A 27453-nucleotide genomic window follows, 5' to 3' on the forward strand; every position below is an offset into this window, starting at 1 on the left:
CATCCCAGATGAACTGATTAGAAAATCAAAACCCTGTCATTAAAAATATTCATTTAGCAGCATGTGGGATTCTAGGACAACAAGTAAGGTTCATGAAATAGATACTAGCACTTCACGATGAGGATTTCAGTTCATGTCATTTCTGCCGGGAAAATTCTCATCTTGCAATATGCAATTTGTGGCCAGTTCACATTCCAGAAACATATCTAATCACAGCCCAACGTTATACAGCCTCTGGAAACGTCAGGCTGAAGCCCGGAGGAAAGTAAACATTGCTCCAGCCTTTCTTCTTTCAAATACCATAGCCTCTTCTTTGAAACACCAGGGTCACCACCGGCCTTCTGCTCCCTTCACCATGCATATTTGATGTATTAGGAGACAGAGCAGATACCATATGAATCATTCTATAATTGAAGCACCCAGTCAGTCCAATGCTGGACCAGAATGACCAAATTGTATTGTTGTTATAAGGAAAGTGTTGAAATCATTTCCTGCCATGAGACGAGCTGATGGCCCAAAAAGATGATGGCCAGAAACTCATATGGCTTTTAAAAGGAATGTACAAATTAATGGTTAACACATCTATCAATGCTCATTAGTCATTATAATTAAGGTGGAACGTTCATGTACTGAAGGATCCTGGGAGCCAGCCCATTCCCCATATCTCCATCATGTCCTGTGTGTTAGCTTATGTCGGCATTTAGCCATAGAGACAGAATACTAGACAAGATGGATTGCTGGAGTGATCTAGTAAGACAATTATAACCCATTTCTAAAAGCCCTGGATGCTAAAATGATATTAAATGCAAAAAGCTAGAAGCCACCCATTTTCCAATGCACAGTATGCATATTGTGTAGAAGCCATATCGAAAGAAGGAAGCAATGAACCAGAATAACTATCAGACTGAAATTTGTTCTTATAGCTCCTCGAACGTACCAGATGACAGCGCCAGACTTCTGTCTAGAATAAAACACAGTCTGTTGTAGTGAATATTTGCAAGCGCCAAAAATAGAAAGCATCTTTGCGGGGGAAGACAGGGTTTTACATCAGCAGCACCAACATTTGTTACGGTTCATAAAATTGGCACAAATGGTTTTAAATTTAAATTTTCTTTTTTACTCCCACCAGAGCCATTTTTATGCTTTCTCTCTGGTACTACACATGGCCCAAATATTCTCAATATTGTTCTTTTTTGTCATCAGTATACACTCTTAAGCATCTATGCCTTTAAGAACACTTACTTGGAAGTAACCCCATTGAACTCACTGGGATTTAGTTTTGAAGAAAAGGGCACAGGACTGATTTGCTACTTTTCATTCTGCAGCTTAGCAAAGTCACTGACTCTTAAATTCAGAATACAGTGGCGATAGCAAATATTGCCTTGCATTAGTAGCTACTGTTACAGTGAACTACAATAAAGAAATGGAATCCACCATCAGTCTTCCAAGTGATACAAAGAATTTAGTCACCATGATGGGGGCAGCAGCCAGAGTTGGTTTTATGAGTAGCCAAGGTGGAAGGGGGGTGGGGGAGGTAATAAATGAAGACCCAAACAGTAATAATTTGAGCAGGGTCTTGCTCCCTTCCAGTATCCTGCCAACAGTAATTCCTCCAATTCACATCTAGCACATTTCTGGAATATAAAAACATCAGCAGACAGCCACAATCCTTGAATGTTGCAAGGTAAGAATTCTCCCCAGACAAAACATATAACACAATAAAGCTAAAGACGTCTGCAAGTTAAGCTGAAATAAATCCCAGCGTAACCAGATGCAAATCCCCTGGGTTTCATATTTACAGTCCAGACAGCGTTCAAGTTCTATAGAAAATCTAAAGCAGATCGAGAGATACTCCAGTTACAAAAGATGAGGCCAGAGACCGTCTTGGCTGTGAGTCCTGGAAGACCTGCTCCCTGCCTTGCAGGCCTTTTCCCACCTGACCAGGGAGGAACTGACTCCAACTACAAAAGCTGAGGCTCCTTAACAGGCCATTGGGCTATTGTTGCCATTATTTATATTAATTTTTTTGTCTCTTTATTTTAGATCTTATGACTTAAGTGGAAATGGTTCAATTTGGTTGTGCACTTTTTGATGTTTGCATTTATTGTTTACGTCTAATTACGTATTTTGTAATACGTTGTAAGCCGCCTTGAGCGTGGTTTTAACTTCGCAAAGGCGGCATACAAATAAAATGCTTGCTTGCTTGTTTTCAGTGACAAGAAACAAACTCGGTAATTCACCTTCTATAGTAGGGGGGTGCATCTGTTTTGGATAAAGCCAAATACTGTACTGAAGAGGGTCATGTTGCAGGCATTTGGACTTCTGCTGAAGTGAAGCAGGTTGTATCTGAAGCAATCAGAAGCAAAGTGGGCCATGCCCAAAGCTTTGAATCAATTTCAGAACTTAGGATATTGGGCAGCTATCAAAACCCCAATATAGGAAGACATACATGGAGGCATGCGATGAAGAGGGGGAAAACGGTTGCACCTAAACAAATGATTGTAGGGAAGCGCAACACACAACATGAACCCCACTGCCCAAGGATCCTTGCTGGGGAGTTAGCTTTCCCCAGCTACAGCAATTTACAGGGATGTAGCCTGTATCTGGGACGCGGGTGGCGCTGTGGGTTAAAGCACAGAGCCTAGGACTTGCTGATCAGAAGGTCGGCAGTTCGAATCCCCGCAACAGGGTGAGCTCCCGTTGCTTGGTCCCTGCTCCTGCCAACCTAGCAGTTCGAAAGCACGTCAAAGTGCAAGTAGATAAATAGGTACTGCTCCGACGGGAAGGTAAACGGTGTTTCCGTGCGCTGCTCTGGTTAGCTAGAAGTGGCTTAGTCATGCTGGCCACATGACCCGGAAGCTGTCTGTGGACAAACGCCAGCTCCCTCGGCCAATAAAGCAAGATGAGCGCCGCAACCCCAGAGTTGGTCACGACTGGACCTAATGGTCAGGGGTCCCTTTACCTTTACCTTTTAGCCTGTATTTCCCCCTTCATGGATAACTGCCTTGTTGTGGCGAAGGGGCTTGAATAACTCCCAAAAGCTATGAGCTATGCCGTGCAGGGCCACCCAAGACAGACAGGTCATAGCCGAGAGTTTAGACTAAATGTGATCCACCTGGAGAAGGAACTGGCAAACCATTCCAGTATTTTGCCAAGAAAACTCCATGGACATGAAAAAGGAGCAGCTTTGAGAAGAAAGTGAGTTTCTCCAAGGCATGCTCTGGTTCATGGGGTCACAGAGAGTCGAACACGACTAAGATGACAAACAACAAGAAGCCTGTATTTTCCTCTTTCGTGACTTCGGGGCAGCTCCTGCTTGATCTCACACTGGCTACTCTCATAGTAGTGGGGAGACACCTGAAGTTTGGGGAAACCAGAGCAAAGCTTTGCCTTGGGTTCAAAGCGAAGTGGGGCATCTTGAATGTGGGCCGAAACAAAGATGCCTCTGATCCAAAGAAGTGATTTTAAGAGATTTTTCTTCCATATGCCCAAACCTTATCTCACACCTACCAAACGGTATAAATAACCACCATCAAAGAAACTTATTATTTCATACCCATGAAAGATTCTTCTAGCAATTCACACGGTTGTGGCCACAATCCAAAGTCATCAGTTATGCGCTAGCAAAAGAACAGCGTCGTCAAATGATGGCTTGAAAACAATGGCTTCCCTCTAAAAATGGGAGCTAAAGCGGGGGTGGAGGTGGTGGTAAACTAAACTAAAAGAAGTCTTCAGCTGTACCTGTAATCCCTTGCTTGCTCATAAATATTGCAATAGAAACATGACCTCGAGCTAAAAGAGCAGGAACGTCATAAGAGGACCAAGAGCTAAGGTTTGGTTAGTTAGAGCAGAGGTTTTCAACCTTGACCAACTACATTCTTTCTGCGGCACCCCTGTGGGGCTCAAGAGCCCAGTTATGTTACCTCCTGCCTGCAGAGCTGGCAGCCTCTCACCCTTTTTTGAACACCCTCCCTTGTGGAGCATTCTCTCCTCTCCTCTCCCCTCTCCTTCAGAGTCCTCTGGGCAGTCGCAGCTGCCGCCCCGATCTCTGAACTGCTCCCCTCCCCCCCGCCCCAAAGAGAAGTGCCTTCTTACTCTGCCCCACAGGGGCCTAGGAAACCAGCCCCAGAAGTACCATTCGCCTGGGAAGCTTGTAGCCAGGGCCACCGCAACAAACAGCTGTGCAAGCCTTTGGGAGGCAGAGATGCAAGAGGGCATCAGAGAAAGGTAAAGAAAGAGGGACAGAGGCCAGTGTTACCCACGGCACAATGGTTGAAAACCAATGAACTAGAGGAAATGAAAAATTGCCATTCTGCCAGATTGCAATTCTTTTAAAAACAAGAAGACATACACACATTTTTTTTAAAAAAAGCAAGTAAAAATTGCCCCCGAATTCTTTGTAGAACTTGGTATCCACACATAAATGTTTTGTGCCCATTCCCTATTATTTTGCACTCTCAAGGGACGTAAAAGCTCCATGAACCTCATCGCATGGATAGTGCGCACCCCGGAAATGATCTCTTTCAGCTTCTGCCTTCTGGAAGAAGGTACAGGGTTATAAAGTCTAGGCCTAGCCGCCTGAGAAAGAGTTTCCATTCAAATGCGATTTTGGTTTTAAACGCAGTGTAAGGTAGTCTCTATGGGAGTATATTGTATGTAATTATGGGGTATCAGAGTTTTTAGGGGACTAATCAGGCTGGGATAGCAGGCTTGTTGGTTTTTGAATGTCTGATGTAGATTTTTTCAATTTCATTGTTCTGTATGGGACAATGACAATAAAGATTATCGTATCGTGTTATCATATCGTATCGCATTAGTAGTTTGTAGCTTCTCTTTTGTTGTCTTGTGAAAGCATGCATCATACACCCGTCTTCTTATTTTCCTCTTGTGACCAAGGAATATGCTTACTTTTGTTAATTAACATTAATTAATTAATTAATTTTTTGTGCCTCCCTATACCCGTAGATCTCAGGGCGGCTCACAGCATAAAATTACAATATTAAAAAAAAACAAGATACATGCTAAAAATAAGAACAAAGACAATACAACAAACCCCACCAAACAACACATTTTAAAGGACTGAACTGGAAAGAGATGTGAGAAACCTCTCTGCAACCAACAAATCTACCATAGCATTAGTAGGGATGTGGCATGGGGACATTTCAGAGGTTCTTTGTTCTGGGACAGATGGGCGTTGAGCACAGCCTTCCCATTCCCTGAAATAAATGAGCGTGCTTTTTTAAAAAAGAGTAGGCATGGCTGGTTTGTTCTGGTTACCTCCGCCATGTACTGCAAACAATGCTCAGCACCCAACTTATGTTGAGAGACCGCGCTGTGCCAAAACTAAAGTGACAATCAATAGTTTCATATAGCTTTATTTAACACCACACTTCTATGCTTGAAACTTAATTCATGAACACTCCAGGCTTGTTTGGGGGTATCCACCGCCGGCTGAAGATTTGCTACACATGTTCTGCACTTTGTCCAATAAAACTAAGCAAGTTGGAAAGCCAGTTTGGAAAAGTTACCAAAAAGGTATGCTTTGTCCTGGAGTTCAAAGATAGTGGCTCTCAGCTATTCTTTTCCTGATTGTGTTGGAAGCCTACTGAAATATACTCGGAGTCGAGAGTGGATTTCATGCTCTTTATCCAGCTCATAGTGGTGAGGAGGAATGGAAGTTCCCCCAAAATATCTGCTTTATATACATTATTTACACAATTGGCTGCATGTGATTGGCTAATTCCGGGATTCTCCTGTAGGCCAATCAGGTTGTGGATTCACTTCCATCTGGAGCTGGATTGGGTGGCTCCTGCGGACCAATCATACTGCTGCATTGTTCTAGGACCAATCAGACTGCTGCATTCTGAATCCTATTGTTCTAGGACCAATCAGACTGCTGCATTTGGATCCTATTCAACTCAGTACATGACACCTATGCAGAAACAGATGATCGCAGTGGTGGTTGGTCCTCAATTGGGACTGATAGGGCAGACGGCAGGAAGACCAACAGTAGGGGGAGCCAAAGCCAACAACAGGAAGAGACACCCTGTGACAGGATGCAAGTAAGAAGGCAGGCAGGTGTAGGCTGGTTGAGGTTGGCAAGGCAGTGCCCCATTTATCTCAATGGGCCAGCTTCAATGGCTACTTGTGCATGGGCTTCTTCATTACAGACAGCCACACTAAAATATGGATGTCTCCAGCACAGACAGGCAGCATGGGGACCAGGAGTGCACCCCAACTCCCCAATAATCACGTGGTGCCCCCCTTCATGCAGACAACATAGGAAGGTGGTTAATAAAGTGACCAAATCCAACCGCAGACAGATTGGGCTTCAGCCAAGGATAGATCCCACATCCTGGTTGCCCTGGCAACCCTAACCGCAGAGGTATACGCTTGCGCCCAACCCCTGGAAAGGGATGCCTCAAAACATAAACAAAATGTCTGCCCACTTCCTGTTATCCCTTGAAGCTGTTTATACAGTCTTCTTCCACATAATCTGATTTACTTAATCTGATCAACGGCACAGACAGTGTGAAAAAGTGGGAAATGTTCCCAGACAACTTGGCCGGTTAATAAGAAAGCAGAAAGTCCAGCTAAAAGCAGTATTTGTATGTGCTTGAAGGGGGGGCAACTACGCCAAATGGAACAGAAGAGGAAAAGTCCAACTCTTGCTAAATCTCTAAATATTCATAAATAAGGAATTGCATTGGGATGGGCGGGTTCTTGCACTGATTTTGATTCAAAATTATATGCATGTGTGTTTTTACTTTATAAACATTCAGAAATGTATTTGAGAATCTCAGCTTTCACTTTAATATGAGATCTTTGTGCCCAGAATCTCCCTCTCTCTCTCTTTTAAGTAACAGATGCAGGGGGCAAACAAGAGTGCACTTATAAGCTTCCCAGAAGCATTTGGATGGCTAGCATTTAGAAACAAAATGCTGGATGATACAGATCTTTGGTTAATCCATCATACCTCTCCTCTTCTGCCTCTTTTGATTGTTAAAAAAGGTTCCAGTCCTTAGAATTGCAAGTGTGTGACCAAGTTCTGAACGTCCACTCAAGTGTGGATGTGTGGTAAAAGTGCCATGGATTTTAGTGGATCTTTACAACAAAAGCCAGTATCAACATGATCTCGGTTTCCTAAAGGAATTTGCAAGGGGCCATGATAATATGAAACCATATTATCTGGAACCTGCAGGAGAGACGATTGTTTTTTGCACTAACTCTGGTCCTGCTTGCAGGTTTCCCACAGGCAACGGGTTGGTCACTGAGAAAACAGGATGCTGGACTAGATGTGCCACTGGCCTGATCCAGCACGCTCTTATGTCCTTGCATAATCGACTTTCCTTATCTGGTCTGCAATTATCTATACCATGCATACATGGCCAATTTTTTTATACGTCTCCGCTCAGCCACACACGGCCTAAGAATGTGGCATCATGTTCTCTTTTATACAAATGAACTTTCTGGCACAATTGAAAATGTAATGTTACTATTGAAATCTATGGAGGGGGACTAGCAGTGCCAACTAAAATGTTACTGAAAGCCAGGTTGTGAACTTGGCCTGTTGTGTGAAACCAAGGCAGAACCAACTCACTACAGATCTACTCAACCCACATACTCAGAACACCAGCTTGGTCATGTGAATTAATCCTAAGTACCAGAAACAGTGAAAAAGGGCAAGCAATCAGGAAGTGAATCATCTGCAACAGGAGTGGGGGAAACAGTGGTACCTCCAGAGGTTGTTGGACTACAACTCCCATCATCCCTGACCATTGGTCATACCAACAACAGCTGGAGGACCACAAGTTTCCAACCTTGATCTCTATTTCTATAGAGATCTTGATCTATATTTTTCAATCAATGTGGTGTTAAACAAAGAAGAAGAAAGAGTTGGGACTCGATATCCCGCCTTTCACTCCCCTTCAGGAGTCTCAAAGCGGCTAACAGTCTCCTTTCCCTTCCTCCCCCACAACAAACATTCTGTGAGGTGAGTAAGGCTGAGAGACTTCAAAGAAGTATGATTAGTCTAAGCTCACCCAGCAACTGCATGTGGAGGAGAGGAGACGTGAACCCGGTTCCCCAGATAACGAGTCTACCGCTCTTAACTACTACACCACACTGGGGATGATAAAAACACTTTATATTTACCTGTCTACTCCCCTGCTTAGAGGAGCAGCTACTGGTACTTCTTGAAGGCGACAAGACTTTCTGAGACACACCAAGATTCTTTTCTTCAGTCATGGTCTCCGAAAGAGTTTCTTCTGTACCAATTCAACGACAAAACGAGAAGACATGGGAGAGAAAGGCAGGAGTCATCGCATCTCCAAATGCATTCCAGCGGTGCTCGTGGTGCTCAAAGGAAATTCCTAAAAGACAGAGCAGGAGGGTGAGGGGAGGAAAAGGAGACAACAACACACCATCTATTTTAGTCAATAGCAATTCTAACAACAATAAAGAGTTCGAATTTTCCACAATGCAACGTGACACCATTGATATAAAATTAGCAAACCAATAAGCTATGAAGGGTAACATTCAAGACGTGATGAGTAGTGTTGAAATAGGCCTCAAAAGAATGGGAAGGCAGATGGACACGAAGTATTATTTAGTGTAATGTTCTACATTTTCGGAGGCATTCAAAAAGAAACTGAATAGGAACCAGGTAATATTAGGGATACATACAGCCTTTGATTACTGTGAAACAACTTGCTAACCCCACTTCTCGGACATTTATAGAAGTGGTCGGAAAATGAAGACTGGCAGGGTTTTCTTTCTTTTTAAATTTAAGGTTTATTACTTGCTGAAGTTTTAATTCTTGTACATTTATTTATCATGAAATATCATTTTATATTTTATTCACGAGAATCATTGAGAGCGCTTGCTCTGAAAGGGGGGGGGGGAAGAATTTAAATAATTAACATTAGAAGAATAATTTACATAGTGCCGGAGTGTATTTCATAACACTTCATATTGAGGCTTATCCAAACTTTCCCTACTTTAAAGAACAATTTTTGTGGGGAAATCTCTGGAGCAAAAGAAAGGGCACTCAGACATAAAGCTTTAAAGGACAGACCATGTCTCAATAGTGGCAAGGAAATGTTAAGCGTGGATAAGCCCTTGTTAATTGCAGCAAGCCCCACTGTGTTTATGTCCAAAGCTAAGATTTGAAACAGGGTCTTCAAATCCACATGCTTAAGCCAGTACACTATGTCAGCCCTCAACTATGTTTTAGTTATGGGGCAGAGGTATGGGTGGAATGATTTGTGGGAACGCTTCCCAGCTCTTGGATCTGCATGGATTCCATGTGCAGAGATGTTCAGGTGAGAGATTTTGATCTTCTGATGCAGGCATCCCCAAACTCAGCCCTCCAGATGTCTTTGGACTACAAGTCCCATCATCCCTGACCACTGGTCCTGTTAGCTAGGGATGATGGGAAGTGTAGTCCCAAAACATCTGGAGGGCCGAGTTTGGGGATGCCTCTTCTGATGTATCCCTACAGATACACAGAGCTCACAGACCATACAAACCATACCTCTCCCAGAAGACAATACTTCTAGGACCACCTTATATTTATAGGTGATCAGGTGAGTTATTTTCACCTTTTAAACAAATCCAAGTTGTTGTTTTAAAATGTTGTGTTTTTTGCCCAATTATTGAAGCAGCACTTAAAGGTGTGGGCATTTAAAAACCTGTCAGCTGTGCATAGATAAACAACAGAAAATATCCACAGGAAATGATTAGAGAGCAATAACTGACCTCCGCAGAGAAGGAGGCAAAGGTATTAACAACGTCAATAAGATTGGTGGAAAACCCATTTATGAAAATTGCCGAAGAACACAACACCTTTAACTGCCGCACAATAGCAATCCCAGTGCATGATGAGGTCAGGTATTTAAGTAGGCATCTGTTGTCGAGTCTGGCAGAAAACAATATTTAATAGCAGCACCAAGGTGGCAGTCTGATTCGAGAACCTTGCTGGTAGTCCCAGTGACAATGTAGAAAACGTGAGCTAGAGTAACCATGGCAACAGATTCTTCCCACTTCACAAAAGCTAGACTAAAGGGCAACACCCTTCACAAACTTGAGGGTAAGAAAGTCTCTTACTGTACTATTACACAAAATATTGTATTATTCAACAGTGGTCAAAATACGTAATATAATATGTAACATGTAATACGTGGGGGAGGGTTCAAAATACTGATCAATATTTAACTTCAATCTTGTCCTCTTGGACTCTAGTAGTGCTGACAATATATAAGCTGACGATATATAAACAATCTAAGCAAAGCATTTCTTACGTCTTGCCAACAACTCTTTTCAGGATATGAAATCCAATCATTTTAATGCCATGCACCAATGTCTAGTTTATAGATTATAGAGTTTGCTTTTTAAAAAATGCTCGGATATCGCCGCTGGAGTTTTTCCTGTCTGCACAATGGCCACAGAATATGCTCTTGCTAAAATCAGTTTTATGGTCTTATGCCTCATGCAGTGTGTTCTACTAACTTGCTCCCCAGACAACCCCAGTTCACCTTGTTTTATTTTGTCTGCAGCAAGCAAGCGTTGCATTACATGCCTGGCTACTTGGTGCTGAATTAAGAACCATGGCTACGTTTATTCACCCAAGCTGCCTGAGTGACAACATATGGCAAGGTCAGCTTCAGTGAATCCGGCGCCAGATCTGTCATCATTCCCTCCAACAGTGAACTCAGGTGGTTGACTGCCAACAGCACTGGCGTCGAAATGTGGATTACTGAGAAACAAGGAAGAAAAAGCAGCACGTTCCACTGAACCCCGAGGTATGAGGAAGTACAAAACATCTGAACACCTTCAGAAACAGTCCAGTGAAGATTGAGTATTGCTCATGCATTCCAGGGACCGTGGAATGTTGGCAATTGGAAAAGAAAACCAACTGGTAAATAGAGATGAATGAATCGGACTGCTTTAGCCTGACCACACCTTATAGGAGTCCAGCCACAGGGAAAGGGGGAAGAATGCAACTACAGTGGTACCTCACGTTACATACGCTTCAGGTTACAGACTCCGCTAACCCAGAAATAGTGCTTCAGGTTAAGAACTTTGCTTCAGGATGAGAACAGAAATTGTGCTCTGGTGGCGTAGCAGCAGCAGGAGGCCCCATTAGCTAAAGTGGTGCTTCAGGTTAAGAACAGTTTCAGGTTAAGTACGGAACTCCGGTACGAATTAAGTACTTAACCTGAGGTACCACTGTACAAGATATTGTTCAAGGCCCCATTTGTCTTCTTCCTATTCAGCAGGATATGGAAAGGAGAGGGCATCTCATCGTAAGTGCTAAACACACTCGTTCTTCTATTTAAAAAACCAACAACACCCCAAGTGCCTTTGTGAATGGCTGCCAATAGCTTGTATGCAGCAACCAACATTTAAGAAGCACCACTGGGATATTTAAAAACTCTGCTATAAAGTTGACTAATGTGGTTGCAAGACGGTGGTACCCTGGTTGTCAAACTTAATCCAGAACACTTACTTCCGGGTTTGCAGCGTTCGGGAGCCGATTTGTTCAGGAACCAAGCTGTTCGACAACCAAGGTACCACTGTACTCAAGAGCTCAAAAACTACAGACACCTGCAGTTATGCACTGACGCATCTGTATGGCCAGCTACGGTTCTCTTGAATTGATTATTTTTGCCCAAGATCCTGACACCACGAGTCCAAGTGTGCGAAGGAATCGTGTGCCATGCTGGCTAACTGTTGCTAGCGAGTGGGGGAAATACCAGACAGGACTCTCGGGCATGCGCATAGCCCTACATGCAGATCCTGAGCTTATTCTCGGTTAGCAGAAGAAGGTTCTTCCATTATGATTCAAGGTTTACTTTTAAAGCACCAATTCCTCTCTTTTCAGAGGTTCTAAATAGGAACTCTCCGTTTGTTCCCAAGAGCTCTTTTGGAAGAGCCAATCCCCTAATTACCTATTTCAACTGTCAAGGCCTGGTGAAACCCATTTCACTTTCTGTTACTATGAAACAGTACCTCCTGCATCAACAAAATTCAGCAGCATCTTCAGCTGCAAGAATTTAGTCTTGGGGCAGAGGTACAATCATGCTCTGCTGTCTGAATTTATTATTGCTTAGGCGTTTCATATGGGAAACTGCACGAATGCCTCTTAGAGGTTAATGAGCTCTGCCTTTCTATTTTCAACACTCTTTCTAATTGTTCTGGAAACAAGAAAGGGGGAGGGGGGAAACCACGCAGCAGAGAACTTTATAGCATAAAGCACCTCTCAGGATAAAGAAGGCAGATATATGCCTATGCAGGTGTTTCAGACAGTTCTTGAAATCATTAAGCAGCAGCAAGGCCACAGAATTCGCTCCAGAGAATTGTTTCAGCAATCTTCAAATTTCTGCTCCACACACTTTCAGTTTTCACCTGCATGTGACCACAAGTTCTTTACGGAAGCGGGTCATGTGATGTGGCATCATACTTCAAGTTTATTGAATGGTTGCGTTGGTGGGGGGTTTTTTGTGGAGGGGGTCCTAATAAAATGTTCCTAATTGAAGCAGCATGCAAGTTGAAAAAACAGCAAAAATATCTGAACAGCTACCACCCCCTCCCTGGTCGATACACTCAAGTTCCAAGTATATCTAAAAATTTCAATAATTTCAACAAGACACAAACTATTTTGGTATGCCTTTGCATTCATGGTCACAATGCTTCACTGTTACAATCTGTTGTACTATTATTACATAGCAATGCGTGACTTCGCTCTCAGATCCTCTGAAAAAAATATTAGAGGGGAAAGCTGGCGGTGGAGTTGCCATGGAGCAGTTATAATTTTTCGTTGTTGCTTAGCACTTTCCACAGCTCTTTAGAAATTATGGCTCATCTCTAACCCAGTAGTTATCCACTGTATTTTTAGAATATACAAAACTGTATCTATAAATACAACCTGCTTGATCATTCATGCAATTCTTCCTTAAATAACATAAAGAAAACACACTCATTTTCAAGTCTTGTCTACACAGAGTATTTTAAGTAGCTAAAAGGAGAGTAGTAATGGATTCCCAATGTGACCAGCTCCAGGACATCCACAAAAATCAACTCAGTTATGTTCCATCAGGTTGCTCATTTCAAGATTTTGACAGAAGACCTCACAAGGACAAAGGAAACAAAATGGATTTCTCTCTCTTTAAATAAAAAAAAAATCATTTAAATGGGTTGGTTAGCAACACCACATTTTGTATTAATTTACTTATAATCTATTAACAGCCCTAAGCACCAGTTGACCAGCATTTCCTTCCCCCTCCCCTTTTAATTTTGTTATTCCTTAAATACCCTGGACACCCCACCCCCACCCTTTTGCCAGCCATATGGAATCTATTATGAAGAACTGATGAGCTTTCCCAAAATGCACCACACATCCCTAAGCAGGTAGGAAACTAAAAATAGACATTCAAGTACAATTTGGCTACAACTGGTGTGTTCTGCTAGCATCTGCTCTTACCCTGGTCATTCCAAGCAACAGAGGAAAAACAGAACAGTCAAATTTTTATTTTTATTTTTTAACCCCCTGTGTACTAGGATGTGCATTTCTTCCCAGTAAACCAGGGCTGCAGAATCTCTCTTAGCCCAAGGTTTCCACATTCCCTTCCGAACAAAGTCTCGTGGTGGGTGGGGCCAAAGGGGAAAGTGGGTGGACCGGGGAAGGCTGCAGGCTACTGAGATGGCTTGCAGAATGAAAGGACACACAAAAGCCCTGAGGACCCAGATGTTGGGAAAGATGGAGGGCACAAGGAGAAGGGGACGACAGAGGACGAGATGGTTGGACAGTGTTCTCGAAGCTACCAGCATGAGTTTGACCAAACAGCGGGAGGCAGTGGAAGACAGAAGTGCCTGGCATGCTCTGGTCCATGGGGTGACGAAGAGTCGGACACCACTAAATGACTAAACAACAACAACATAGGTACAATGATCATCCTCGTATGCCTTTCTTGCCCCACAGGCTCAGAAATTCCCCGCTACTTGCTACATTCCTCTGTGCTACTTGCTGCCTTACTTCCTTAAGCAGAAAGTTCTCTTTGGCTGTGTTGGGTTCTCTCCCCAGGAACAAGAGCATTAGCTGCATCCGTCATCCCTTCCAGTTACAAATGCATGCCTCTTTTGTTGCTGCCATTCTGCTCCTTTGGTCCACAGTCTCCTCTCTTGTCGGGCCCAATCATTCCTTCTCGATGCCTCAGTCTACTACTCCGCACAGCGGCCTCATCTGTCATCTTGCTTTAACTCAGGGAGGCTCTGGCCCTCCTGATGTTGTTGGAATCCAAATTCCATTAGCCTGCAAGGCCAACAGTCAATGATGATGGGAGTTGTAATTCAGCAACACCTGGAGGACCAGAGATTCCCCATATCGGTTCCATGCCTCTGCTAGCCCACTGGGACCCAACCTGCCTTACCATCTCCTCCTGTGCCAATTTCATCTTCAGTTTCTCTGCCTGAGATACCTAACGGCGAAATGTGAGCAGTCCATGCTGCTTGCATCCTGCAGTGGGTTTCCTTACCAGCTTATCAGATTGTACTCATCCTTGCAGTGCGTCTATGTTAGCACAACTGCCAGAAGGTGCTTTTATACAGCTTACACTGAGGAAGAACGGCTTGTGCATTGCAAGCGCAACCATCTGCCCCCATTAACCTCCAATATATTCCACATTCATAAAAATAACTTGCTTGGATTTTCGAAACATAGCTTGTCCATTTCCGATTCACACCCTAAATGAAGTAAGCTTCCCCATTGGGCCGATAGTGTTCATACATCACTCCTCTTTGAGCAAGCATGCTTCTTCGAAACACACAAATGCTGCCTTTCAGACTTGAAGAGCGTCAATTTGAAAACACTTTGCAGCCTTTACCACACTTGAACAAAGTGATCAGCCCTTTCTTTTATTTAGTGCATGGCTGTTATGTCCTTTTGCTAGGGCTCTTAAATATTTTATAGCCTGCTGTCCTCCCTTGTTAGTCTGAAAGGCATAAAAGCTCAGGTATCATCACTTTCCAGTACTAATTGGATTTTGGAATCCAGACAGAGACAATATGGCAGACCAACTTACAAATGAATTAGCTGCCATTTATTGACGGGCAAACACATTGCACTCCAGCGCACGTTTCCTTGATTTTTAAATGAAAAGCAAGCTTTGGGAGGGACAATGCTGAGGAGTGGAGACATGGGCATAGCCAGGATATTTTTTTTGGGGGGGGGAGGCCTTTTGGGGGGGGCAGAACCTCAGTTTGCTATGATTTTTATTGAATTTTACTGACTGGGGGGCAGCTGCCCCTCCCTGCCTCCCCTGGCTATGCCCATGAGCGGAGAGGCAACTAGAGCATTGGGGAGTGGGGGATGACAACTTGGGAGTGATCTGGATGGGTAAAACAGCAGGCAGGCAAAAGGGGTAAGGCAAGCACTACCTCTCCTAGCCAATTCTTTGCTCAAAATGGCATATACGGAGTGACTCTCAGCTTCTAATCATGTCCTAGAGGACCCTCCTTCTCCTGACTCCCCCTTGATCACTCAAGTCTCCTGCTTCTATCAGCTCCCAGCTCATCCCTTCTGCTGACTGCTCCTCGATGTCCTACCACCAGGCCCCGGACTCTAGGGTGTCGTCTTTGGAGTCCTCCCTGGGGGGCTCTTGGGCTGGCAGCTCCATCACTCCTCCTCATCCAGCCTGTCCCTGACAAACAACATCTGGAGAGCAACAGGTTAGCTGTTGCTGCTCCAGGGGTTTCCCCCAAAGGCTTCATGGAGAAGGTAGAGTTTTGGAATGCATTTCTCTAGGATAAAATCATAGCACATGAATGATGCAGCCAAACATAAGAGCCCTTGCTGAGTTCTTCTAGTGCATTCTTTTTTGTTTCTCTTGAATGTCAGCCACATAGGTAAGCCGAAAGCTTTTTACCAGCTCCCAAAGTTTTTGTCTGGCTCAGTCCTCCCCACCATGGCACACGGAATAATGGAGCGGGCTACTCAGAGGAGCTTTGCTGTTCTCGGCTAGGGAACTAATTACAGGGCCGCATTATCTCATTTTTCTACTTGCCAATACACTCAACGTGTAATGCAGTCCCTTTTGAAAAAGGAACAGCGTGTGGTTAATGCTATAAATTCTGGCAGTCGTAAGCATGGAACACTCTTGGCATCAATTTGCAAATACATTTATCTGTCTTTTATGAGGATATTATCTCTTGATCAGTTTTAGTTCTCCTTCCCATGCCTAATAAGGAGAAAAGAAAGCTGTCAGTAACACAGCACAGAGATTCCACAGATTTATGCTTGTCTAACAAGCCACAACATTACTCATCCCTACAGCAGACTGAATAGGTATTCATTATAGTGCAATTTACTGACACAAAACTGTGCTAACAAGGAGTTAAGCTGAACTACGCCTCAAGAGAAACATTGCAAAGGGAATTTGGGGGAATGCAGCTTCTGATTTGAGAAAGAAAGAATATTGTAGATTACCACTGGCAATTTACTCTTGCAAATTTATTTATCTTTTGGTGGCTGTGGAGATAATCTCCTTAATATTCACCAGACAAGCATTATTCAGGGATCTTTGATCTGGTTTGATTGGCTCCTAACCACTGGGTTTGGAAACGGAGGTAATTACTTGTTCACAGTTCTGCTGCAGAGTCTCCATAATTTTTATTCTCTTCTGAACCATTAAAGTGTAAGAAAGCATGACTGGCACCTCAGTGACTCCATGGCCAGAAACCATCTGCAACACTCGAGTACTCAGCAATGAAGTACAGATTTGTAATGAAAAACCTATCTGGAATATCCCAGGCAAAAACAGAAGACCAGTGCAGTCAAAGTTACCCAGCTATGACCTTCTCTTTCAGTACAGCTCACTCGCTGTGTCCTTGGGAGGATAATGTAGCAGCTGACTACTGCCTGAAGGAAGCATGCATATAAACTGAATCAACACAACTTGACAGAAGGGAGGCAGAAGAGGTTCTACCACTGCAGTTTGGGCTCTGCTACTTTAGTTTCAGCTACTGGAGTTCATATTGCAGCTCCTATCAACTTCACATGGGGTTGGACTACAATTTCCATCATCCCCCTCGCCACTGGCCACACTGCCTGTGGCAGATGGGAAGCAGCATTAGAAATTCGCCAGGGGCTAGGTGCATTTTGCACCTAGCTATTGACCACTCGCGAACAAGTGAAGATGCCAAGCCTGAGGCCTCCACCATCTGGAGATGCATGCCTAGGGATCCTTGGATCTTGACTGTTTTCACACACTAGCAATGCATCCTGTGGAATTCTCTCTGTGGTATTTTATCCGCACAATCAGACTGAATTTCAGGAACCAAAAAGCCGTATTGAAATATACGACTTTCGAGCTGTCTGGCCCCAAAATGGCAAACTAGGCATTCCATTTTGGCGACTGTAACCCTGGTTTAAGGAGCCATTTGGTGTCTAGCTTATATATCTGAGTTTCTAGCACTGATGGGAGACAGAGACCACAGTTTCCATATCCCATAACCTAGCCCAGAGAGAATCATAGCTGTCAACCTTCCCTTTTTTTGAGGGAAATTCCCTTATTCCAGCGCCATTTCCCGCTGCTTCCCGCTGCTATCCCGGATTGTTAGATATCCCGTAGACTGTCCCTGGGACAGGTGAGGCTGCTGATCCCTTATTTTCAAATCTGAAAGTTGACAGCTATGGAGAGAATTTGTAATGAAGTTTCTTTAAAGGCCTTAATCTCAACCCTTTCTGTGAGCTGGAAGTGCAATGCCCTGTCCAGTCATTCTTAAGTGATTAACAAGTTGCGGGAGGGGGGAGCTGAGTGGTATTCACTGATCCTACACCCCATACATTTAATGAGGCAGCATGAGTGCAAAGCGCAGCCTGATTTACGTATACAGGCCCTTCCCAAGATGTGGAACCCAGATCGATTTGGGTTCCACATCATTTGGTGGGGGGCACATAGCAGATACAGCAGGCTCCTCTCTACACATGTTGCCCATGCCATCCACACGCTAGCAGTTACTAGGCATGGTCCCATTTCCCCCTCTTGCAGAATGAGCTCATTCCTCAACTTAAAGACTCAAATTAGCAGGAAAACTATAAACCGAAACCTAGTTTGCATGTAACACTAAGTCAAACAACAGCTGGCACACAAATGAACGAGTGGGTGGGTTCCTAGAAGCTGTAGCCAAGGTTTGATCTTGGCTCACAGCTCATGGTTTGTCTGGAGGAGACAAACCATGAGCCCAGGTTCAGACAACATGCTAAACCAAACCATGGATTAGCTTCACGTAGCGCGGCATCACAAACCCAGAAAAGCACAGGGGCTGCCATCGCCTTTCCAGGAGCCCACATGCTCATGCTAGGGCGTGGTTTGTCTTAGCAGTGCATCTGAACTGTGCCAGAGAATGGCTAAGAAAACTTGTAAGTTCTCCTGTATCCAACCTACTCAGAAGTATAGCTGCAGCTATGAAGTAGGAAATTGGATCGGAGGCCTCCAATTGAAACTAGCTGCCCACCAGGACTTAAATACAAAGCTACTCGCTGATTTGGCAGCATGCCTAATTTTTCAACCATCTGGTCAAGAAGCAGCATAATAATATAATAAAATTTCATTTGCTCTAAACAAACAGTACGCCAGTTTATTAGAATATTTATATGTTTGTTACCCAGGCAATCATTTTTTAAAAAAACTGAATCATACCTACTTGCCCCTGCTATCAACAGTTGCGATGAAAACAGTGCAGCTATTAAGACATCAATCCTGAAGATGACTTACAGAGACTAAAGAAAGTTCATGCGCCCTGTATTACGGTTAGGGTTGCTCAATCACATTGTGTTCCAGCAAGAATATTTCCATAGTGAAAACAGCTCCACTTAAATAGTGTTTTAAACTCTCTTTGCAACATGGACGTTTTCACCCAGATATGTTTATTTTAGCAAGTCAAAATGTCACATGGCATGTTCTAATCCAGGCATAGGCAAACTCCAGCCCTCCAGATGTTTGGGACTACAATTCCCATCATCCCTAGCTAACAGGACCAGTGGTCAGGGATGATGGGAATTGTATTCCCAAACATCTGGAGGGCCAGAGTTTGCCTATACCTGTTCTAATCCCGTTAAACCTGGATCATAGAATCATAGAATCATAGAGTTGGAAGAGACCACAAGGGCCATCGAGTCCAACCCCCTGCCAAGCAGGAAACACCATCAGAGCACTCCTGACATATGGTTGCCAAGCCTCTGCTTAAAGACCTCCAAAGAAGGAGACTCCACCACACTCCTTGGCAGCAAATTCCACTGTCGAACAGCTCTTACTGTCAGGAAGTTCTTCCTAATGTTTAGGTGGAATCTTCTTTCTTGTAGTTTAGATCCATTGCTCCGTGTCCGCTTCTCTGGAGCAGCAGAAAACAACCTTTCTCCCTCCTCTATGTGACATCCTTTTATATATTTGAACATGGCTATCATATCACCCCTTAACCTCCTCTTCTCCAGGCTAAACATGCCCAGCTCCCTTAGCCGTTCCTCATATTCCCAGCATTCTATCTTAAGACAAACAGAAGACTTTGGTGTCCCCCCCCCCATCTTTACCAGGTTTTTTTGTCCTCCTCACATTATTGATTGCTTAATATCCATATTGAAGATGTGCCTTCCACAGCTCAAAAGCCTTCTCGCTACTCTGAGACTCGTAGTAGGGCCTAATAAAGGCATTGCCCTACTGTTGATTTTGAACTATTCCCCAATGGACTGACATAGCTGCCTACTATTTGGGCGTATTTAAAGGTTGGAAGTCTATGGTAAGATGTTCCGAATCTACACATTGACTCAGAACACCACTGCTTCCATACTGGTACAATGCACACGTCAGCAATTCGATTGTCTCAGGGACGCACTCTGAGGAAGAAGTGGGGAGGAGGTTCCCCCATCCCTTGTAAAATGGCCACTTGCAAGTCATTCATTCTCAGAGAAGAAGAATTGCCTCCTCTGCCCCATATACTTTCCAATTAATTTTCAGACATAAGACATAATCTTCATGACCGTTTATTCACAATAGTATCATCTACTGAAATGTCACTTCCTCTTCCTTGCACAGAATTGAAGAGAAACACTGAGGAAGCACCTTCTTGCCCGGTCTACCTTCCTTTGCTGCTGTGTGACTCTCTCTTCCACCTCGTCTATCAGAATGAAGCACGCAGGCAAGATCAACTTTCATGATTTTTTATCTCCTTGCAAGCTCATTTCTTTCGGGCAACAGCAGGGAGGGAAAGGAGGAGACAGGTGAACACAAGCAAAGTTTTTTAAAAGGCAAAAATATTTAGCCAACCTTGCCTACTGCCAAGTAGATTACTTGCTGGAAAATACTCTAACCAAATTCTTGGCAGGCCACATTAGCAGTGCAGTCCTATACAAACCTACGAAGACTTCAGTCCCATGAGTTCAGTGGGGCTTAGTCCCACATAAGTGGCATAGGACTGCAGGCTAAATAGTCTTAATCACTTATACGGAGACATCCTTCCATGCTAATCTGAGCAGCAAGATAATGGGGACTACTTTCTCTGTGGCGTCTATCTAGAAATAATGAGCAACATCATTAAAGTAGTGCCAGTGTTTTAACAACAAAGCTAGGAAACCGGACTCCTCACCCAAAACATTACCAGGACCATGTGCAGATTTTACAGGCATTTTGATCGTGCATTGGGACATCCCAGCGCAGACATACTGATAATTGGCTGAGCAGGCTGCCAGCACCCATAATGGGGAGCCAAGGTTTCAGTCAGATCACTCCTGCTCTGCTCTTCCCCAGCAACAGGGAAACATACCAGAAAGGGGAGTAGCTTAGAATTACAGCCAAACCTGGAATCATGGTTTGTTTTGTCCCAACAAACCAGAATCACTAGGCTGCCTTAAATCATGATTTGTTATTGGTTTATTGATCTGCGCTTTGCTAGGATGAAATGAACCATGATCCCGGGGGGTTGCTAAGCTAGCCCTTTCCTGATTTGTTTATCCCAGGGGTAGGGAACCTGAGGACTTCCTGCTGCTGGGCAACAACTCTGCTCGCTGACCACTGACCATGCTGGCTGGGGTTGATGGGAACTGGAGTTCAAGAGCATCTGCAGTGCTACAAGTTCCATGCACCTGGTTTATCCAGGAGAGAATCAAATCAGTAGCATGAAGCTTGTGCACGTTATGATTCATTAAGCTTGCCTGCCATGGCGCTGCCAGGCAAGGAATGTCCAGAGTGAGGAAGTAACTGTTGACTGTTAAAAGTACACTTACAACTTAGAAAAAGCCATGTCCATCAACCCAACGTCTTTCAGCTACTCCTATCCAATGAGGCAGTTGCAGCAACAGAGACCTGAGCTGCACACAAGCAGGTGAAAACCATGCCTGTGTGTAACCTATTTCTGCTGCTCCCTCTTCAATCCTCAACTGGTCCTAGGAGACAGTGGAGCAGGAGAGTTGGGAGCAGAAGGTAGATGTGTGGAGGCCTTTGACTCTACACCAGCCTGACCTATCTCTCCCTCCTGCTGCACCTCTTCCTCATGCTTCAATCTTGCAGCTTCTCCTGCCTCGGACTCTCATCTCCGTGCTGTTCCAGGTTCCCCCCAGGTCACTGATCCCTTCCTTCCAAGTCAGACTCCAGTCCCCTTTCTCCCGGTATAAGTATCCAGCCATCACTCACTCCAGCCAGCCCCTAACATTGCCATTACATGCAAATGCGGCATTCTGAAGCTCGCAGGAAGCCAAGTGAAATCTGCCACGGCCACTGAACTCAGAGAGATTGTGTGCTAAGAACTATATAAGCGATCTTTTAGCACAGGCTGTATATCCTGGGTCACAGGATGCATGTTCTGCTCGGAATAAAATACCACCAAGTATGACATTTACTCCCTCATAAGCATGATGATGGGACACGGGTGGCGCTGTGGGTTAAAGCCTCAGCGCCTAGGACTTGCCAATCGAAAGGTTGGCAGTTCGAATCCCCGCGGCGGGGTGCGCTCCCGTCGCTCGGTCCCAGCGCCTGCCAACCTAGCAGTTCGAAAGCACCCCCGGGTGCAAGTAGATAAATAGGGACCGCTTACCAGCGGGAAGGTAAACGGCGTTTCCGTGTGCTGCGCTGGCTCGCCAGATGCAGCTTTGTCACGCTGGCCACGTGACCCGGAAGTGTCTGCGGACAGCGCTGGCTCCCGGCCTATAGAGTGAGATGAGCGCACAACCCTAGAGTCTGTCAAGACTGGCCCGTACGGGCAGGGGTACCTTTACCTTTACCTTTTTAAGCATGATTAGGATTGCAGCCTCAAAACATCAACTCAGGGTCAAAAACAGGCTTCCATTCATCACAAGGAGGCCAAAATAAGCATTCAGAATTTTCAGCCACATTATTACACCTGTCATCATAGGATGCCTTTGTTTGTCAGTTTGGAAATCCATAATGCTACCAACAAATAAATAAACTAAACCTCACCTTCCTGTGTGATAGAACCTTAAAAAGTTGCAAGTAGTCTCCTCTTCAATCAACCCCCGCCCCCCAAAAAGTGCCCTTCTCATCTGCTATTGACTGTGGCTCATCCAACACTGAGCACTGAAAGCCAGGTAACAAGTATGCAAATCTCTTCTCTTTCACCCCTCCACCGGTCCCTGGCAGTTGACAGGCTAGGAAAGAGAAGAACAATGGCAAGGAGGAGGGCAATGAATTAAAAGTATTGTTTTGCAAGCTTATGAACGCTGTTCAGGACAGGACATGTTTTTATCCCCAAAATCTGATACACACTTTTGGCAAGCACACACCCCGCCGCAGATTTAGTGCTGCAAAATCCCTATCCATCTTTGTGTGCTTTGGAAATTTTTTGGCAAATCCCCATGACTTGCCCAGCTCCACCAAATGCTTTCTTTCAGCCAGTTGACAGTTTTCATAGCACTGCTGCCAACATTCAGGGGTGAGTAAACAGGAGTGTTCCTTTTGTTTTTAATCTTGCAGTCAAAGCAGGAAGATGGGAAAAGGGGGGGAAACGTAATTTAGAGGAAGCATTGTACAAGAGACAGGGCTAAGGCATGAAGCAAGAAATTGTGGGTAGTGCGGGGGGGGGGAATTAATGCGATTTAAGAAAGCACACTCCTCCCCTGAAATCTGTATTAGCTGTAATTATACCCTCTTGAGATTTTTTTTTATCCTCTTTGAGTAAGAGTCATTGCTTGCAACACTCATTTTTTCTATGTACCAGCAGGATAACATGTTAAAGATCTGTGGTCCTGTATTCTGCTGTTAACAATTTTCACTTGATGGGTGGGCAACAGGTTTGTTATTACATAAGGCTATGTATGCACCATAACATATAAAGCATGTTCTCCCTTAAAAAAATAATAATCCTAGAAACTGTAGTGTGTTAAGAGTGCTAGGAATTATGCCTCTGCTAGGTGTACACTACAGTTCCCAAGATCATTGGGGGTCTGCATGCTTTAAATGTATGTAGGTAGCCTAAAACTCAATACAGTGGTACCTCGGGTTACATACGCTTCAGTTTACAGCCTCCGCTAACTCAGAAATATTACCTCAGGTTACGAAATTTGCTTCAGGATGAGAACAGAAATCGTGCAGCAGCGGCAGCAGGAAGCCCCATTAGCTAAAGTGGTGCTTCAGGTTAAGTACAGTTTCAGGTTAAGAATGGACCTCCAGAACGAATTAAGTACTTAACCGGAGGTACCACTGTAAATTAAAAGATACTGTGCACATTTACAGCTCTGCACTTATCTTCTTACAGGAAGCCTGTGCATTCAGTAGGTATCTTTCCAAATCTGTGACTGCAATAATTCAAAGTTCAGTTTCTAACAGTAAATTTGGATCTTTCTCCAAATCTCTATCTGAGAAGTGGGACACTGTTTCTATCATGAAGTTTTATACTGGAAATGTTTAGGTGAGGAGGAGTTGCAAGACAATGCCATCCTAAGCACCACTTTATTCTGGTCCCTTCTACATTCTAAAATGAAAGGAAGAGGAAAACGGTTATTGCTCGTTAACTGCTCTGCGGTCTATTTGAAGAGAGGTCCAGGAATATCCCCAAAAAGAAAATTTCAGTTGGGTACTTTTTATTTTGTCTTTCGTTTCCAACTTCTGGAAGCAATATAGCCAAAGCACAGCAAACCACAAACTCTTAACTGAAATGGGATTTTAAGCTACGCTGCAAGAGCACTGGCACAACCAGCCACAGGCATGTAAAATACTTGTGTTCTCCTCCACCGCCAACTACAATTCTAGCCTTCGTTTATAGCCAGGAGTCTCAGGACAGAATGTTAGAATAGGCTTTGCCAGATTCCACACAGCACACAGGCATCACACATACTTTCCTAACAGAAAATAGATGGGTCTTTGGCATAAAAACCAGCTCCTTATCTTCAGACTTTTGAAACTCGGGAAAAACTGTGGAGTACCTGTGAGTCACCCAGGGTGAAAAATGTTTTTTTTAATTAACCTTCTCAGCTTGTGCCTCACCTCAGTCTGTTTCCAGTAATGCTTGTGTTCCTGAACAGAGGTGATAGGTTCAGTACCAGCAACACAAAATGGACTGTTATTTGGGAAGGGCAATGGGAAAGATCTCCTTTCACGCAAGCAACATGGCTTTTGTATTATCACACACCTTTATTTTTATTTTTTTTAAGGCAAAGAAGCAAAGATCCGTATTAAAAAACTCAGAAATCAGAGTTGGGCTTCATATACCGTTGTATGAAAGATGCAGGATTTTGTAAACTGCCAGTAAACAGCTATAAGTGATGTTGCACAGGTGAAAGGATGCAACTCCATCTCTACCTAGTAAACAAATCTAATTGGTATTAAAAATGGAAGAAAACATGGGAAAAGTAGACTCACAACACAAAAACATGCCACAGAAAAGCCTAGTGAAGGGAGGAGAGATGTGTCAGACTTCCTTCCCTGTGTTCACAGAGAGAGAAACAGACTTGTCTTTGTTGACTCACCAAAGTGAAGTCTATGGCTTATAGAAATACAAACCAGAAGGCTTATAGAAATACAAACCAGAAGGTCACAGCTCTTCATGTCCAGTATGAATATCACACAGACAAACTGTACATATTATCTGCCCTAGGAAAGCAGTGAAGGATATCAAAGTAAACCATTCCATATTATGAGGAAACACCAAAGATGTAATCCAAAGGGCCCATAATTCCATATCTAGACACTATTTTGCCAGTGCAAACCAGTGAATTTTAGTAAGCTTTTTGTATCATCAATAATGTACAGATGCTATGAATACATTCACATGGTTTGTATGAATGTATGAACTGATTAGGCACAGAAACTCACTGAATCCAAGTCCTAAGTAATCTCAAGTGTAGATTCAGAGTAAAAAAAAGAAGGTGTGTATTCATTGTCACTTACATCCAACTATTTCATTTTTAATTTGCAGACCTCCTTCCTATCTTACCGTACCCAAGGCAGCTTACAGTATAGGGTTCCAGAAAATAAATGAAGCTAACATGTTACTTCACATCTATAGACCTGTTTTTACCTCCAGTGAAGAAGCTGCCTCACATCTTCACTGGTCTCACTAGAAACTCAGTTGAGGATTACTTCTGTTTAATTGTGGATTAAGGTGATGCTGCATACTGCGTTCACCAAATATCCACTGATGTTTCTTCTGGCCATGCACACACGTACACACACACACACACACACACACTAACAGAGACAAAGCTGGTCTCTTTTCTGGAAGCGAAGGTGACAACATTAATCCCCTTTACTTGCCACACCTACAAAAGTTGCCAGACAAGTTCTCCAGTGCTAGTTTCACAGAAACTATATGTTAGTCAAATATGGGAGCCAGTTGTTTTGATATTCCAGTTAGGAGAGGAGAAGGAAGAAAAGGTGGCTTCCTCTTCCTCTTCTTATGCTCCCTTAGAATGGCTAGTGGAGAGTCCATGTACAGTGGTACCTGAGGTCAAGAACTTAACTCGTTCTGAGGTCCGTTCTTAACCTGAAACTGTTCTTAACCCGAGACACCACTTTAGCTAATGGGGCCTCCCACTGCCGCTGTACCGCCGCCGCACGGTTTCTGTTCTCATCCTGAAGCAAAGTTCTTAACCAGAGGTACTATTTCTGGGTTAGCAGAGTCTGTAACCTGAAGCGTCTGTAACCCGAGGTACCACTGTATCACCAACCACAAGGAAAATAGTTCATCCTCAAATGGGGACCCAGCACACACATTTCCTCAAGATGATGATGCAATAAAACCACGAAGAACCCTATTTTCTTACAAATCTCATTGATCTTAATGAAAGATAAATATTTTCAGGTTAAAAAGCAAATTTTCCAGCCTGTGCTCTTAATCTGAATATATTCGTCTTCCATTATTCTAATAGCAAATGCAGCTGGCAAGCACCGCTGCCAGGCTTGGACAACTTGCGCACATTTAACTTTTGCGTCTTCAGCTTTATGCACTTGGCAAAAAGAAAAATTAAAAAGGAGGCAAAAAGACGGCGGGTGTCTGGGGGTGAAATACTTTGGCAATCCCACCCACCACTTTGTGCTTTGACTGTACGTGATTTATGCTCTATCCCTGGAGTATAACCCTAGCTAAGTTGAGAATTGCCTGTACAGAAAACAAGGGAAGACTGAGAAAGAAGAGGGAAGTATCGACATGCTTGGTGGAACCTCAAGGTTTGCAGAAGTACTTCTTTGGGGGGGGGAGGTAATTCCCCCTGCAAACAGCCCAAAGAGGATTGCGCATGCCCGGTCCAAGGCTTACACTCTAACCACTGCACCACATCAACCATGGGACAGCTCCAGTGGTTAAAGAACCTAGCCAACTTAAGATGCCAGGGAAAAAGAGGGAAGTGCTCTCAGAGTTGGAGAAACGAAGGAACAACCTCCTTCCCCATACTTGCATTTTAACTCTATAACATACTGTACTATAAACCTATAGTTAAATTGCTATAATGAACTTGTTTCTTTTTCAACGCAAGGGAATTTTAAAAGGAGGAACTATAACTGTGGTCCATTAGTGTGTAAAGAAAAGCTTTGTTCTTGCATCTCGGTGCTTTCAAAGAGCAGTAAAGTATCAGCATTAGCCATGCACTTATAAATTATACCTGCCGCTCACTACTATATTTCTAGAAGTCAATTAGGAAAACACTTAAGAATTGTGTCTGGGTTTCCCTCCCCATACACACACATTTATTTATTTTTTGAAAAAGCAAGGAACTGATGCAATCAAGGAGTGCGCATTTTGTTTTGGGGCAAGGCAGAAGATAAGCTATTTTAAACCAAGGAGAAATATTATGACATACAAATAAGCTTCCTGGAATTGGGAAAAGATTTCACAAACCAGACTGAGACTTAGGTGGACTTTGCTCTCCATTTCTACATGTAGTTATTATAAGCAGTTTGACCAATGAATTACTTAATAGGTTACCTGAAACCCATTAAAAAATTGCACAAACAAGAC

General features: G+C 43.7%; 1 protein-coding gene across 8 annotated transcripts in view; it reads right to left on the reverse strand.

Moving 5' to 3' along the window:
- The window catches only part of OSBPL3 (oxysterol binding protein like 3), a 94391-nt gene that overhangs the window by 50536 nt on the left and 16402 nt on the right, over positions 1 to 27453 (reverse strand). For all 8 annotated transcript variants that reach the window (XM_053410613.1, XM_053410610.1, XM_053410618.1 and 5 more), the window contains exon 2: positions 8155 to 8372. In XM_053410613.1, the coding sequence (XP_053266588.1) occupies positions 8155 to 8247 (93 nt within the window). In that variant the 5' untranslated portion in view covers positions 8248 to 8372. The remainder of the gene's footprint in view (positions 1 to 8154; positions 8373 to 27453) is intronic.

The sequence above is a fragment of the Podarcis raffonei genome, chromosome 12 (assembly GCF_027172205.1).
Source record: "Podarcis raffonei isolate rPodRaf1 chromosome 12, rPodRaf1.pri, whole genome shotgun sequence".
NCBI lineage: Eukaryota > Metazoa > Chordata > Lepidosauria > Squamata > Lacertidae > Podarcis > Podarcis raffonei.